General features: G+C 43.4%; 2 protein-coding genes across 5 annotated transcripts in view; one reads left to right on the plus strand and one right to left on the minus strand.

The window, feature by feature from the left end:
• The window catches only part of LOC130294607 (uncharacterized), an 81,881-nt gene that overhangs the window by 15,858 nt on the left and 48,192 nt on the right, over positions 1 to 17,831 (plus strand). The window lies entirely within an intron of this gene.
• Positions 8,999 to 16,407, minus strand: LOC130294615 (phospholipase A2 inhibitor and Ly6/PLAUR domain-containing protein-like). Its single transcript, XM_056544756.1, has 5 exons — positions 16,359 to 16,407; positions 16,044 to 16,176; positions 15,723 to 15,859; positions 10,896 to 11,039; positions 8,999 to 9,312 (listed from the first exon to the last, which is right to left on the minus strand). Exons 1-5 carry the CDS (start codon positions 16,405 to 16,407, stop codon positions 9,185 to 9,187), a joined length of 591 nt encoding a protein of 196 aa, XP_056400731.1. The 3' UTR covers positions 8,999 to 9,184.

Below are 17,831 nucleotides of genomic sequence, written 5' to 3' on the forward strand. Positions count from 1 at the left end.
AATTTACAAATCTGTTTAACTTTCTGGCACCAGTTGATTTACAATAAAAAAAAGTTTTCCACCGGAGTGCCCCTTTAAATTATGTAAAAGTGTTTTTAATACAATTTTGTGCAAAGTGCTTTAAAGGAGTACTCTAGTGCGGTACAACTTATTCCCATCCAAAGGATAGGGGATAAGTGTCTGATTGCAGGGGGTCTGACCACTGGTGATACCCGAATGCTATATCTCCAGCGCGCCTATAGAGATTCATGAAGGGGGCGTGGTAGCTGCCAATTTGAGCAGGGGTTGCAATGCACCATTCCTGCGAAGAGACGGGTGGAGGAGATCGTGGGGGTCCCAGTGGTCAGACCCCCTGTGATCAGACACTTTTTCCCTATCTTTTGGATTGGGGTTAAAGGGGTATTCCAGGAAATGTTTTTATTTGACTATGCTACAGGGGCTGTAAAGTTAATGCAGTACATAATATAGTGTCTGTACCTGTGTGTGACAGTTTTCTCACAATTCCTATGTGATTTTCGCCCCAATATTTATTTTTAACAGCATACAAAATGACTGTTGTCTCAGGTTTTCCCAGGTTGCAGTGCAACCCAAGACATTACATCACTAGTCATGTGATGACAGGGAGCCTGTCCTGCTTTAATGGGTGGAGCGACCGCTGGATGTGGTGGAGATCATTCTGCAACTAATTGTATTTGTGCAACAGCTGCTTGCACCCTGGTTAAAAAACACTGGTCTATTGCATGGAATGCAGCTCTCCAGCTTTGTGTTTCAATGGGTGATGTGTGGTAAGGAGAAAAAGTGACCTCACACTTACAAACAAGAAACTATGGGATTTGTAGTTCAAGAAGTAAACTCCAACAGGAAATAGCCAGTTCACAAAAAGCCATAGAGTTATGGTAATCTCATAACATAACCATTTAAAGGAGTAGTGGGTCGAAAAATAACTTATCCCCTATCCAAAGAATAGGGGATAAGTTATAGATTGCGCGGGGTCCGAGCACTGGGACCCCTTGCGATCTCCTGAACGAGGCCCCGGCAGTCTGCCGGAAGTGGCCGTTCTGACCCACGCAGGAATCCACAGCCGACAAGCCCCCTACATATGTCTCTATAGGATACATGGAAGAGGCATGACACCCGGCGCTCCATGTGGGGGTCAGCAACACCCCCTTCCAGCAGACTGCCGGGGGCCCCGTTCAGGAGATTGCGGGGGTCCCAGCACTCGGACCCCCTCCTTTGGATAGGGATAAGTTATTTTTCCCGACACAACTCCTTTAAGACAAGACAAGCGCAGATCCTTCCTAAGCATGTCCATTACTGCCTGGCAGGTATGTACTAAAATCACCTTATGGTGGAGAACCCCTTTAAGTTGCAAGGCACCACTGTACTCCTTTAACCCTTTAGGGTGCAGTCACACTATGAAATCTCCTCCTGGGTGGAGTTTCAGTCTGCACAGACTGAATCATTCGGGGCTAGGACTGCTCAGACATGCGCCATCTCCAATTTGGCCAAAAGAATGAACATGATCCAGAATTAGAATTTCCGCAGAATTTTCCACCGCGGAAATTCAGCAGTGTGCACAGTGCAGAAGAATCCCACTGAAGGCAATGGCAGGCTGCAGCACTGGAATTTCACAGTGTATTATCCCTGTACTGTGACATCATTATGGGTATTATCCCTGTACTGTGACATCATTATGTATTATTCCTGTACTGTGACATCACTGTGTATTATCCCTATACTGTGACATCACTGTGTGTATTATCCCTGTACTGTGACATCACTGTGTGTATTATCTCTGTACTGTGACATCACTGTGTATTATCCCTGTACTGTGACATCACTGTGTGTATTATCTCTGTACTGTGACATCACTGTGTATTATCCCTGTACTGTGACATCACTGTGTGTATTATCTCTGTACTGTGACATCACTGTGTGTATTATCCCTGTACTGTGACATCACTGTGTATTATCTCTGTACTGTGACATCACTGTGTGTATTATCCCTGTACTGTAATATCACTGTGTATTATCCCTGTACTGTGATATCACTGTGTACGTTATCCCTGTACTGTGACATCACTGTGTGTATTATCCCTGCACTGTGACATCACTGTGTGTATTATCCCTGTACTGTGACATTACTGTGTATTATCCCTGTACTGTGACTTCATTATGTGTATTATCCCTGTACTGTGACATCACTGTGTATTATCCCTGTACTGTGACATCACGGTGTATATTATCCCTGTACTGTGACATCACTGTGTGTATTATCCCTGTACTGTGATGTCACTGTGTGTATTATCCCTGTACTGTGACATCACTGTGTGTATTATCTCTGTACTGTGACATCCCTGTGTATTATCCCTGTACTGTGACATCACTGTGTGTATTATCCCTGTACTGTGACATCACTGTGTGTATTATCCCTGTACTGTGACATCACTGTGTGTATTATCTTTGTACTGTGACATCACTGTGTATTATCCCTGTACTGTGACATCACTGTGTGTATTATCCCTGTACTGTGACATCACTGTGTGTATTATCCCTGTACTGTGACATCACTGTGTGTATTATCCCTGTACTGTGACATCACTGTGTATATTATCCCTGTACTGTGACATCACTGTGTGTATTATCCCTGTACTGTGACATCACTGTGTGTATTATCCCTGTACTGTGACATCACTGTATATTATCCCTGTACTGTGACATCACTGTGTGTATTATCCCTGTACTGTGACATCACTGTATATTATCCCTGTACTGTGACATCATGGTATATATTATCCTTGTACTGTGACGTCACTGTGTATTATCCCTGTACTGTGACATCACTGTGTGTATTATCTCTGTACTGTGACATCACTGTGTGTATTATCTCTGTACTGTGACATCACTGTGTATTATCCCTGTACTGTGACATCACTGTGTATATTATCCAGAATTAGAATTTCCGCAGAATTTTCCACCGCGGAAATTCAGCAGTGTGCACAGTGCAGAAGAATCCCACTGAAGGCAATGGCAGGCTGCAGCACTGGAATTTCACAGTGTATTATCCCTGTACTGTGACATCATTATGGGTATTATCCCTGTACTGTGACATCATTATGTATTATTCCTGTACTGTGACATCACTATGTATTATCCCTGTACTGTGACATCACTGTGTATTATCCCTGTACTGTGACATCACTGTGTGTATTATCCCTGTACTGTGACATCACTGTGTATTATCTCTGTACTGTGACATCACTGTGTGTATTATCCCTGTACTGTAACATCACTGTGTATTATCCCTGTACTGTGATATCACTGTGTACGTTATCCCTGTACTGTGACATCACTGTGTGTATTATCCCTGCACTGTGACATCACTGTGTATTATACCTGTACTGGGACTTCATTATGTGTATTATCCCTGTACTGTGACATCACTGTGTATTATCCCTGTACTGTGACATCACTGTGTATTATCCCTGTATATTATCCCTGTACTGTGACATCACTGTGTATATTATCCCTGTACTGTGACATCACTGTGTGTATTATCCCTGTACTGTGACATCACTGTGTATTATCTCTGTACTGTGACATCACTGTGTATAATATACCTGTACTGTGACATCACTGTGTGTATTATACCTGTACTGTGACATCACTGTGTATATTATACCTGTACTGTGACATCACTGTGTATATTATACCTGTACTGTGACATCACTGTGTATATTATACCTGCACTGTGACATCACTGTGTGTATTATACCTGTACTGTGACATCACTGTGTATATTATACCTGTACTGTGACATATTTGTGTGAATTATCCCTGTACTGTGACATCACTGTATATTATCCCTGTACTGTTACACCACTGTGTATATTATCTCTGTACTGTGACATCACTGTGTATATTATCCCTGTACTGTGACATCACTCTGTGTATTATCCCTGAACTGTGACATCACTGTGTATTATCCCTGTACTGTGACATCACTGTGTGTATTATCCCTGTACTGTGACATCACTGTGTGTATTATCCATGTGCTGTGACATCACTGTGTATTATCTCTGTACTGTGACATCACTGTGTATTATCCCTGTACTGTGATATCACTGTGTGTATTATCCCTGTACTGTGACATCACTGTGTGTATTATCCCTGTACTGTGACATCACTGTGTGTATTATCCCTGTACTGTGACATCACTGTGTATTATCTCTGTACTGTTACGTCACTGTGTATTATCCCTGTACTGTGACATCACTGTGTGTATTATCCCTGTACTGTGACATCACTGTGTGTATTATCCATGTGCTGTGACATCACTGTGTATTATCTCTGTACTGTGACATCACTGTGTATTATCCCTGTAATGTGACATCACTGTGTGTATTATCCCTGTACTGTGACATCACTGTGTGTATTATCCCTGTACTGTGACATCACTGTGTATTATCTCTGTACTGTGACATCACTGTGTATTATCCCTGTACTGTGATATCACTGTGTACGTTATCCCTGTACTGTGACATCACTGTGTGTATTATCCCTGTACTGTGACATCACTCTGTGTATTATTCCTGTACTGTGACATCACTGTATATTATCCCTGTACTGTGACATCACTGTGTATATTATCCCTGTACTGTGACATCACTGTATATTATCCCTGTACTGTGACATCACGGTGTATATTATCCTTGTACTGTGACGTCACTGTGTATTATCCCTGTACTGTGACATCACTGTGTGTATTATCTCTGTACTGTGACATCACTGTGTGTATTATCTCTGTACTGTGACATCACTGTGTATTATCCCTGTACTGTGACATCACTGTGTATATTATCCCTGTACGGTGACATCACTGTGTATATTATCCCTGTACTGTGACATCACTGTGTATATTATCCCTGTACTGTGACATCACTGTGTATATTATCCCTGTACTGTGACATCACTGTGTATTATCCCTGTACTGTGACATCACTGTGTATATTATCCCTGTACTATGACATCACTGTGTGTATTATCCCTGTACTGTGACATCACTGTGTGTATTTTCTTGCACTGTGACATCACTGTGTGTATTATCCCTGTACTGTGACATCACTGTGTGTATTATCCCTGTACTGTGACATCACTGTGTGTATTATCTCTGTACTGTGACATCACTGTGTATATTATCCCAGTACTGTGACATCACTGTGTGTATTATCCCTGTACTGTGACGTCACTGTGTATATTATCTCTGTACTGTGACATCACTGTGTATTATCCCTGTACTGTGACATCGCTGTGTATTATCCCTGTACTGTGACATCACTGTGGGTATTATCCCTGTACTGTGACATGACTGTGTATATTATCTCTGTACTGTGACATCGCTGTGTATTATCTTTGTACTGTGACATCACTGTGTGTATTATCCCTGTACTGTGACATCACTCTGTGTATTATCTCTGTACTGTGACATCACTGTGTGTATGATCCCTGTACTGTGACATCACTGTGTATTATCTCTGTACTATGACATCACTGTGTGTATTATCCCTGTACTGTGACATCACTGTGTGTATGATCCCTGTACAGTGACATCACTGTGTATTATCTCTGTACTATGACATCACTGTGTATTATCCCTGTACTGTGACATCACTGTGTATTATCTCTGTACTGTGACGTCACTGTGTGTATTATCCCTGTACTGTGACATCACTGTGTGTATTATCCCTGTACTGTGACATCACTGTGTATTATCCCTGTACTGTGACATCACTGTGTGTATTATCCCTGTACTATGACATCACTGTGTATTATCCCTGCACTGTGACATCGCTGTGTATTATACCTGTACTGTGACATCACTGTGTATATTATCCCTGTACTGTGACATCACTGTGTGTATTATCCCTGTACTGTGACATCACTATGTATATTATCTCTGTACTGTGACATTGCTGTGTATTATCTCTGTACTGTGACATCACTGTGTGTATTATCCCTGTACTGTGACATCACTGTGTGTATTATCCCTGTACTGTGACATCACTGTGTATTATCCTTGTACTGTGACATCACTGTGTATATTATCCCTGTACTGGGACATCACTGTGTATTATCCCTGTACTGTGACATCACTGTGTATTATCCCTGTACTGTGACATCACTGTGTGTATTATCTCTGTACTGTGACATCACTGTATATTATCTCTGTACTGTGACATCACTGTGTATTATCTATATACTGTGACATCACTGTGTATATTATCTCTGTACTGTGACATTGCTGTGTATTATCTCTGTACTGTGACATCACTGTGTGTATTATCCCTGTACCGTGACATCACTCTGTGTATTATCCCTGTACTGTGACATCATTGTGTATTATCTCTGTACTGTGACATCAGTGTGTATTATCTCTGTACTGTGACATCACTGTGTATTATCTCTGTACTATGACATCACTGTGTATATTATCCCTGTACTGTGACATCACTGTGTGTATTATCTCTGTACTATGACATCACTGTGTGTATTATCTCTGTACTGTGACATCACTGTGTATTATCTTTGTACTGTGACGTCACTGTGTGTATTATCCCTGTACTGTGACATCACTGTGTGTATTATCCCTGTACTGTGACATCAATGTGTGTATAATCTTTGTACTGTGATGTCACTGTGTATTATCCCTGTACTGTGACATCACTGTGTGTATTATCTCTGTACTGTGATGTCACTGTGTATTATCCCTGTACTGTGACATCCCTGTGTGTATTATCCCTGTACTGTGACATCACTGTGTATTATCCCCGTACTGTGACATCATTGTGTATTATCCCTGTACTGTGACATCACTATGTGTATTATCCCTGTACTGTGACATCACTGTGTGTATGATCCCTGTACTGTGACATCACTGTGTGTATTATCCCTGTACTGTGACATCACTGTGTATTATCCCTGTACTGTGACATCACTGTGTGTATTATCTCTGTACTGTGACATCACTGTGTGTATTATCCCTGTACTGTGATGTCACTGTGTGTATTATCTCTGTACTGTGACATCACTGTGTGTATTATCTCTGTACTGTGACATCACTGTGTATTATACCTGTACTGTGACATCACTCTGTGTATTATCCCTGTACTGTGACATCACTGTGTGTATTATCCCTGTACTGTGACATCACTGTGTATATTATCCCTGTACTGTGACATCACTGTGTGTATTATCCCTGTACTGTGACATCACTGTGTGTATTATCCCTGTACTGTGATGTCACATGCTGGGAGTTGAAGTTTTGCCGCATCTGGAGGTCCACACTTTGAGACCACTGAACTATACAATCCCTACAAGTTACTCTTTAACTCTGTTGCCATCTTGTGGAATTTTTGCTGTATTGCAGGGCTGGTTGTTTCCGTGAATTATAAGGCTGTGTTCACAGTACTGAATGTCCACACGGAAATTTTCCGTGCTGACATTTTGCAAACTGCAGACGCTGGCACAATATTCTGGCACTAGGAAAGTGCCGTCTCATAGACAGCTATGCATTCTGTGCAGAGTCCGCAGAAAGAATGAACAGGGCATATCCGTGCAGCACCTGTTGTTCTGATTGAATGCTGGGTTCTGGCCGCAGTGGTCATAACATCACGCCATGCCACCTCCATTCATGTCTATGTTCTCGGGTGCTGCACGGAGATCACGGGGGTCCCAGCCATACATCTAATCCCCTAGCCTTTGGATAAGATGGCTGGCGGTAGAGTACCCCTGTAAATTTTGGGCAACTGCCCAAAAAATACACCCAGCAAACACGGGTAAAATCTATACTACCTCACACCAACATTGATAAATGACTTCAATGGGAGCCTCAGAGTGTAACGTCATGCCACTTCTTTTCTGTGCGGTTCTCCCTTTCCTATTGAAGGTAATAGGAACGGGGTGACACCATTTGGCTTTGTTTCCGCACCAAAAACCATGTGGTTATTAACCGTGTGAACATGTCCTAACACTTTCAGTGGGTTCCATATGCAAAAGCCACTTGGCACTGTTAGGCATCTACCATAGACTCCTTAAAGGGGTACTCCGCTGCTCAGCGTTTGGAACAAACTGTTCCAAACACTGGAGCCGGCAGCTCGTGACGTCATAGCCCCGCCCCCTTATGATGTCATGCCCGCCCCCTCAATGGAAGTCTATGGGAGGGGGCGTGACGGCTGTCACGCCCCCTCCCATAGACTTACATTGAGGGGGCGTGGTGTGACATAATATGGGGGTGGGGCTATGACATCACAAGCTCCCGGCTCCAGTGTTCGAAACAGTTTGTTCAAAACGCTGAGCAGCAGAGTACCCCTTTAAATGGATGCCAAAACCCCAGCGTGATCCCAGCTTTACTAAATACTTATTCCCAGGTTTACCCCAAATTACAGCTGTGATCAGTTTATTGTCACATTACCAGTCTAACAGGTAGGGAAAACTCATTTTAAAGGGGTACTCCGGTGGAAAACTTTTTTTTTTTTTATCAACTGGTGTCAGAAAGTTAAACTGATTTGTAAATTACTTCTATAAAACTAAAAAATAATCTTAATCCTTCCAGTACTTGTTAGCTGCTGAATACTAGGAAATTATTTTCTTTTTGAAACACAGAGCTCTCTGCTGACATCTCTGTCCATTTTAAGAACTGTCCAGAGTAGGAGAAAATGCCAATAGCAAACATATGCTGCTCTGGACAGTTCCTAAAATGGACAGAGATGTCAGCAGAGAGCACTGTGATCATGATGTCAGCAGAGAGCTCTGTGTTCCAAAAAGAAAAGAATTTCCTATGAAGTAGTCGGCAGCTAATAAGTACTGGAAGGATTAAGATTTTTTTTTTATAGAAGTAGTTTACAAATCTGTTTAATGTTGTGGCACCAGATGATTTAAAAAAAACTACAAACTTTTTTCACCGGAGTACCCCTTTAAGTTAAAAAATACCAAACAGACAAGGAGATTTTATTATTTAAATAAAAATATATATTTTTTATTAATCCTGAAAATTAGCAATTACCAAAACAATCCCCATTATCAGTAATAAGAAGTGAATCTGTAAGTTTCCCACAACCAATTTCTGTAAACAATAAGATTAAAAACACTGCAAAAAAGTTTAAAAAAATGATCTGACAACTCGTCTTCAGGGTTTGCTGTCGGTGCAGGTCAGGGTGTAGCCTTCTTGGAAGACGGTTTCAGGATACGTTGGGACACGATTGAGGCAGAGGTTTTCTGTGGCACATCCTTGAAAAGCACCATCTTCAAACCTACCTAGTGCTGAGACATATAAATATACCAGAATATTATGTAATGAGAAACCGGTAACAGGTCAACTTCATTTTGGCCTGTGGTAATGGTGCCCAGCAGTGACGTAGCAATAGGGCTCGCAATTGCAATCAGGCACTTAGCTCGGATGCCGGGATCTGACATATTTCTTATGAAATTCTACATGAGAATTATCACAGCAGCATTTACATACTACTTATGGCTGAAATAGGGGGCAGGGGTATGGGAGGATGAAGGGAAGGGGTATGGGAGGATGAAGGGAAGGGGTATGGGAAAATGAAGGGAAGGGGTATGGGAGGATGAAGGGAAGGGGTATGGGAGGATGAAGGGAAGGGGTATGGGAAAATGAAGGGAAGGGGTATGGGAGGATGAAGGGAAGGGGTATGGGAGGATGAAGGGGAGGGGTATGGGAGGATGAAGGGGAGGGGTATATGAGGATGAAGGGGAGGGGTATGGGAGGACGAAGGGAAGAGGTATGGGAGGATGAAGGGAAGGGGTATGGGAGGATGAAGGGGAGGGGTATGGGAGGATGAAGGGAAGAGGTATGGGAGGATGAAGGGAAGAGGTATGGGAGGATGAAGGGGAGGGGTATGGGAGGATGAAGGGGAGGGGTATGGGAGGTTTAAGGGGAGGGGTATGGGTGGATGAAGGGGAGGGGTATGGGAGGATGAAGGGGAGGGGTATGGGAGGATGAAGGGAAGGGGTATGGGAGGATGAAGGGAAGAGGTATGGGAGGATGAAGGGGAGGGGTATGGGAGGATGAAGGGGAGGGGTATGGGAGGATGAAGGGGAGGGGTATGGGAGGTTTAAGGGGAGGGGTATGGGTGGATGAAGGGGAGGGGTATGGGAGGATGAAGGGGAGGGGTATGGGAGGATGAAGGGAAGGGGTATGGGAGGATGAAGGGGAGGGGTATGGGAGGATGAAGGGGAGGGGTATGGGAGGATGAAGGGAAGAGGTATGGGAGGATGAAGGGGAGGGGTATGGGAGGATGAAGGGGAGGGGTATGGGAGGTTTAAGGGGAGGGGTATGGGAGGACGAAGGGAAGGGGTATGGGAGGACGAAGGGGAGGGGTATGGGAGGATGAAGGGAAGGAGTATGGGAGGATGAAGGGAAGGGGTATGGGAGGATGAAGGGAAGGGGTATGGGAGGACGAAGGGGAGGGGTATGGGAGGATGAAGGGAAGGGGTATGGGAGGACGAAGGGAAGGGGTATGGGAGGATGAAGGGGAGGGGTATGGAAGGATGAAGGGGAGGGGTATGGAAGGGGGGGCTGGGTAAGGGGGAAAATTCTGGTAACCTGGAAATGGGAAGCACCTGTGATGGCTCCTCCAGTTCTCACATTGTCCTTCTGGGAGCAGTGAGAGCCATAGGTTAATGGCTGCTACCAGTTCCTTGGGGGATCTCTTTGGTTACTGCAATTCTGGTCCTTACATGCCGGACCTTCACTCAGTACAGGAAAGATAAGATGTCTATCAATTTATCTATCTATCCATCCAAAATGATATGACAGCAATGTATGCAAATGTATATATATATATATATATATATATATATATAAAGCTTCTTACGCTCATCGTAGATTCCCCCGGAGAATGTGAAGCATTTTGTCTGGGGTCCTTGGCACTTGATGTTTCCAGTTGGAGTACAGCTTTTTGCACCTGCATAACAGACCGGACACTGCACCCCATTTTCTGTGCTGTTTTTTGGGGGCACTGCAGTAAATAAAAATATTGACATCAATATACAGGAACAATCATCTGATATTAGGATTTCTGATGTCGCAGCCGTATGGAATAAAATAGAAGATTGATCATGAACCTATGTAAACCACTCAGACGGAAGCAGATGCTCTAAGGCCACAGATACGGTGCTGGCATCTCCTAAGCTTCTCTTCTGTTCCTGTCCCAAGACTCAGAAATAAGTTTTCACACCCTGGGTTATATTCTTGTTCAGAAGAGAAAGGAGGCCTATGACCGTGCTGCCTGGTAGTTATACACTGCTTATATTTTTGCCCGTTTGGTCACAATTATTTGTTGTTTTTCATGCCATCAGTTGTACCTTCCTTTTTACCCAAAAATGTACCAAAGAAAACTGCTCTTTGTATTTATGCAGTGTACTGTACAGTAAAAGTGGCACAATATCTTAAATGTAGCATAGAGAATCTCGGCACTCACTTCTTGCTTGAATTCAGTAATGTTTATTCACAATAGTCTCAACTGGTGTGAACAAAGCAACCTGCCAAAACGCGTCTATTTGCTGTGAGCTTTATCGTCTGCTACATTTTGGATTATCTTATCTGCGAGCACCATGAACGGGATGAGTGCTGACCCTTTTCCTATATTTCTTTTGCACAGTATCTTTATTCTGTGGGTCCATACGATTACAAAACGATAACCATTGTTACACACTTTTCTATTATTTTTAACAAAATAAGTAAGGTTAAATTTTCCCTATTCTGACTTTCGCGCATATGTGACTTTTTGATCACTTCTCATTTTGATCACTTCTCATTTTAAACAGCAATTTATGACTGTTTTTATGTTTACATTGTTCACTGTATGGGATCATTGACATTATATTTTAATAGTTCGGACATTTCCGAAATGCAAGGATAATATATATATATTTATTATTATTTTTTGTAAAATGGAAAAGAGGGGGTGGCTAAAACATGTATTGGGGGAGGGGCCTATTTATATTTAAAAAATATATATATATACTGCCTTTACATTTTTTTAAATCTCCATACGGGACTTTTAATAGCAATCACTTGATCAACTGATCCTGCTCTGGACAGTTCCTGACATGGGGGCCAGACCATACAGGGAGCCAGAACATACATTTACATCCTGCATCCTCTAGGGGTTAAAAATATTAAACCCTTCCCAACCTATGACATACCTTTATGTCATGGGTCAGGTGAGGGGAAAATGACGCGGGACAGCGGGTTGGGTTCACGTCATAACCGGCATATCATCGCTGCTATCAGCAGCTGACATCTGCCGGTAATGATGGACATCAGAGTTGGCTCCGATGACCATCATTGAAATGGTTAAAGGCTGTGATCAGTAGCGATCATGGCAATTAAACATTAAATGCTGGGAATCCCTGGTGTCTAGGGCATGCATCTGCAGCTACGCAATGTAATCGCGGGCTGCAGATGGGTTGCCGGGGAAGAACGGGAACTTACCTGTCCTTCCTGCTGCCCCGTGGATTAACAATTGCTTAAAGCTGCCTTTGGCGCACTGTCATGTAAGAAGCCGGCTTCTTACAAGACAGTGCGCTCAACCTATCACCAGCCGAGGCAGAAAATCACTGCGGCCGGTGATAGGCTGACGGCTCTCCGACGTTCCCATCCCCAGGAAGCAGGTGAGGCCAGTACCGGACCAACGGGAGGTGAGTTAAAGTTTATTTTGTTTATCTTTTGCAGCCCGGGCATAGGGATGCAGCGTACAGTATAGAGTTCCAGCGCCGGCGGCCCGCAACAAACAGGAGGACCAGGAGGGCAGCGCTTGCGGGTGACATGTGATTAGTTCCCCGATGGGGACAGCGCAGTGCTGGGCTGATAATTAATTGGGGGGGGGGAGAGAAGCAAAACAGCGCTCGCAGGTCACATGATGGGGGGAGGGGGGAGAGAAATACCGTTATATACCGTGGAAGCACCATAAGTTACAAAAATACCGTAGTACACATTTTTGGTCATACCGCCCAGCTCTAACTGTATGTGGGAATCTTGGTCTTTGTATATTTTTCTTGTATTGTTTGGTATTATTGGTAATATTTGTCTCAGTATACAGGATTTGGTTAGTAACAGTATGATGGTAATATGTATGGTGATAATATTCCCCCCTTGTATGATGTTATTATTGGTAATATTGGTCTCAGTATACAGAATTTGGTCATTAACAGTATGATAGTAATATGTATGGTGATAATATCCCTCCTTGTAGACTGGTATTATAGGTAATACTGGTCTCAGTATACAGGATTTGGTCAGTAACAGTTTGAATTTTAATATGCATGGTGATAATATCCCTCCTTGTATACTGGAATTATTGGCGAACATGGTCCAGTGTACTCGACAGAATTTGCCATGGGCCCAAGGGACACTAGTTACACCCTAATCTTATATCTGTCCCACTGCCACTTAAAGGGGTACACCCGTGGATAACTTTTTTTTTTTGTTCAATCAACTGGTGCCAGAAAGCCAAACAGATTTGTAAATTACTTCTATTAAAAAATCTTAATTCTTCTAGTACTTATTAGCTGCTGAATACTACAGAGGAAATTATTTTCTTTTTAGAATGCTCTCTGATGACATCACGAGCACAGTTCTCTCTGCTGACGTTATTATAATAATAATAACGCTTTATTTATTGTTGTCCTTAGTGGGATTTGAACCCAAGTCCCCAGTGCTAACCACTGAGCCACCATGCTGCCCTTAGCATATATCTGCTATGCATGGTTGCTAAAATGGACAGAGATGTCAGCAGAGAGCACTGTGCTCGTGATGTCATCAGTGTTCCAAAAAGAAAGGAATTTCCTCTGTAGCATTCAGCAGCTAAAAAGTACTGGAAGTACTAGAAGGATTTTTAATAGAAGTAATTTACAAATATGTTTAACTTTCTGCCACCAGAGCTCTCTGCTGACATCATGTCCACAGTGCTCTCTGCTGACATCTCTGTCCATTTTAAGAACTGTCCGGAGTAGGAGAAAATCCCCATAGCAAACATATGCTGCTCTGGACAGTTCCTAAAATGAACAGAGATGTCAGCAGAGAGCACTGTGGTCATGATGTCAGCTGAGAGCTCTGTGTTCCAAAAAGAAAACCATTTTCTCTGTAGTATACAGACCCTTAAAAGTACTGGAAAGATTAAGATTTTTTTATAGAAAGTTTACAAATCTGTTTAACTTTCTGGCACCAGTTGATTTATATAAAAAAGTTTTCCACGGGAGTACCCCTTTAATATTGGTGTTCCAGCAACAGTGCAACCATTTTACAACTGATCATATAACAATGAGAACTTATCAGAAAAAAATGTGGGGCCTCATGTTCCAGTTTCGCCTAAGGTCTCACAAAGTCTAGAGCCGCCTCTGGCTGTGTATATCCTCTCATAGTAATACACATAGGGGGAGATTTATCAAAACCTGTGTAGAAGAAGAGTAGTACAGTAGCCCATAAAAACCAATCAGATCGCTTTCATTTGTACAAGGGCCTCTGAAAATGCAAGAAGCAATTTGATTGGTTGTTATAGGCAACTGCACCATTTTTACTCTCTTACTCTACAAAGGTTTTGATAAATCTCCATGAGAGTATATACAGACAGAATACACACACAGTAGTATACAATGTACCCCTCACCCCTTCATATGACAGATCTATTGGATTATAATAGCATTGTCACCACAAGGACCAAATGTACCTCTCTTCTCTGTTGCAGTGTGGCACTATTCTTCTCCTCTCTCTACTCCTCCTCAGCGGGCGTCAATGCAGGGACATATACTGACGTCCCATGTCACGGGTGCCTTCTGCCACTTTAAGAGAGCAGTGGCTTCTGGTCCTACCAGAAGCCACTGCTTTTATAGTGGCAGAGTCCCCGATCATCAGGTGATTGAGGAATAGGGGGGAGGCGGCCGCACAGATTCTCATGGGGAATGCTAGTAGCAGCAGGCGGGAGCGGGCGTGCATATGAGGGGGGGGGGGAGCAGTGTAATGGATGGCTGCTGCCTCTAATCTGAATTCTCACTGCTGGCACACTAAGGCAGCTGCCTTAGCTGCCTTATGGTAGCACCGACCCTGATCATCACCCTATCCATTTGGCATTTATGAAGACATTATAGTTGGACTGGGGTCTTTTTCTTGTCATATACACACACACACACACACACATAAACAGCCTGAGCAGAACAGACCTACACCAAAAGTTTACTGGAGCTGCGCTCACTGGTGGGGTCACTACATATACAAGCAATCTTGTTAGCAAACATGCCCCTAGCAGGATAGCTTAGCTCCTGAAATGCAATTGGCCAGTTTTTGTAACATCAGATTGTGGATGAAGTTCTCAATTACTGTATAACATCAGCAGTAAAAAAAAAAAGACGGGATGATCCGGCACTCACCGCGTCCATCGCTGGGTCAAGGAAGGCACATGGAAGGAGAGAGGGTGTTTGCCTCTGTGCCCCCATCTACCTCTCCACCCTCTTTCCTTCCATGTGCCTTCATTGACCCAGCGATGGACGCGGTGAGTGTGGATACTGTATAACATCGACCATGACTACAAATCAATACAAGAACCAAATCATTCAGGCAGGGGATGTGATCTGTGCCTTGCTAATAAGCCACAAACAGTCAACAAGCGAGGGCAGAGCCCTTCGTTTCTATAAGAGTCACTTACACTTGATTGTTTCTTCGTTGCACATATCTCCTTCACAGCACTTTACTTCATTATACAGTTCAACTCCTGCAGACATGTTGTATGTAAAATGACATAACTCCCCATGTGTTGCACAGGATTTTACGACCACTGGGTAACTTATTCCTACTGCAATAGAAAAATTCCCTGTCAGATACATTCAGGTGAAACCATTTACCCTGGAGACCCCCCCCCCCCCCCCCGAAATTGTGAAGCGATGCCTCTTTTAATGGAAAATAACCCAAAACCCACGCCCCTCTACTTCATATACATACATGGTATAACACAATAGCACAGAAAAACAATGGATTACCAAATTTTGCAACCATCAAGGAGGTATAACAGCTTGTGACGGATGGGGCGCACGTCTCGGTGGTCGCCAGCGTACAGCTGTCTCCAAGGTAGTTCTTACAGCTTCGACAAACAAGACCGATCCCTGTGGTATAAGGGGCAGAATAGTTACCTCTTGATCATATCTTGCTCTCTATACACGCTTAAACTCCCATTTGGAATCAGGTCAATCTTGTTTTTAGCTCTCCTAATACAAGGTGTCACAATGTGACATATAAAGGGGTATTGGGAGCCATACAAGACAGCATATTGTAAAGCCAGGCTCACCTGTTGTGATAGTGATGGAGAATATGTAGATGCTCAGTAGAGTGTTCATGGTGGCGCCGGGATGGAGGGAGCAGATCAAACCCTTGTTCCTTTGTGTTCATTAGCATGGCACCAGAACGTGTATTTATACCCATTTATAAGTTGGATTTCTGGGTGGCTTGGTTTATATTGTCAATCATACAGAGATGTAAATGTTGTCACGTGGAACAAGGGAAAACCGAACATTTTGCAATCCATGTTGTCCTGAATTAAGTCTAGATTTTACTGCTATAAATGTCAGGACTTCACATTATGAAGATAATTTATCAGTGTATAGGTCCCAATAGACATATAATTAAGGGCGTGTATACTTTTGCTACCGATGTTGTTATTGATTCAATCAATGTAACCTGTTGAGGACATAGGGCGTACAGGTACGCCCTTGTTCCCTGGCACTTAAGGACCAAGGGTGTACCTGTATGAGAAATAACTTATATAAGCTTTATTTAAAGAGAAACTGTTAAATGAAGACTGCTTCGCACAGATGGAAGAGGAAAAAGAGAGAAGGCTAAGGGGGCTTCAGCCATGGGTGGAGCAGGATGGAGATGTTGCGGAAGATGATAATGTTGAGCTGAATCCACCCGGGGGTCTGCAACATCTGACCCCACACAGTGGGCTCCCTGCAGGACATCTAGTGTCATCTAGTTGTTCTGGCAATTTGGGGGATGAGAGCAGAACCAGTCACCAGGGAGGGGCGCTGATGGCCCAGATCCAGCTCATGGAATGACCAGTTCGCCTCCAGGACTTCACATTTGGGGAGGAGTTACCAGAGGAGGCACCTGGGGGAAGGGAAATGTTAGAAACGATCAAGCTCCAGGAGCAGGTAACGTTTGTATATAACTCCTCTCTGTGTATCCTGGACTGGCCACAGGGTCAGCTCATTGTGTTAATCTGCATTGGAGCACACTAGTCCAGCCAGTATGAATGGGGAAATTCACGTAGAAGTGAATGAGGATATGGATGTTGGAAAAAGGGTATCTAGTAAGAAAAATCTGTCTGGGGCTTTGAATGGTGTTATCGGCTGTAGCACAGATGGAGGTATGGGGTGGGGGGGGGGGGAGGCTTCGTCCATTACCACATAGTGATCATGGTTTGAGTATGGTTTATGTGGAGGAGAGTGGTGAAGGGGCAAAGATAAGTGGTGGAGAAGTAGGTCCTGGTCCAGTTGCACCCCCAGTAGTTGCAGCATCGGTATGCAGGGTAAGGAGGTTGATCTATCCTTCTGGATAAAGAGACATGGTCTTGCAGCCTTCCTTTAGGAAAAGCATAGGGAGACTATGTGGTCCCTCCCAACAGCCGATCCAGGTGGTCTCCGTGGTAAATTGGTCTGGCTGAGATGAAGAGGCAGGGATACATGTCCAACAAGATCTAAAGTTGTTAGCTTCTGCGGAAGATGGCTTTAAGGCAATTAACTTCAAAACCTTATAGTACCCT

The sequence above is a fragment of the Hyla sarda genome, chromosome 10, assembly GCF_029499605.1.
Source record: "Hyla sarda isolate aHylSar1 chromosome 10, aHylSar1.hap1, whole genome shotgun sequence".
NCBI classification, from domain to species: domain Eukaryota; kingdom Metazoa; phylum Chordata; class Amphibia; order Anura; family Hylidae; genus Hyla; species Hyla sarda.

What these genes read in the sequence shown, in the direction of transcription:
- LOC130294615 (XM_056544756.1), bottom strand. Translation starts at nt 16,407, where the DNA reads ATGAACACTCTACTGAGCATCTACATATTCTCCATCACTATCACAACA. An exon ending in CTCCATCACTATCACAACAG is followed by an intron (nt 16,177 to 16,358) that starts GTGAGCCTGGCT and finishes CTTATACCACAG; the next exon opens with GGATCGGTCTTGTTTGTCGA. An exon ending in CAACGAAGAAACAATCAAGT is followed by an intron (nt 11,040 to 15,722) that starts GTAAGTGACTCT and finishes TATTTACTGCAG; the next exon opens with TGCCCCCAAAAAACAGCACA.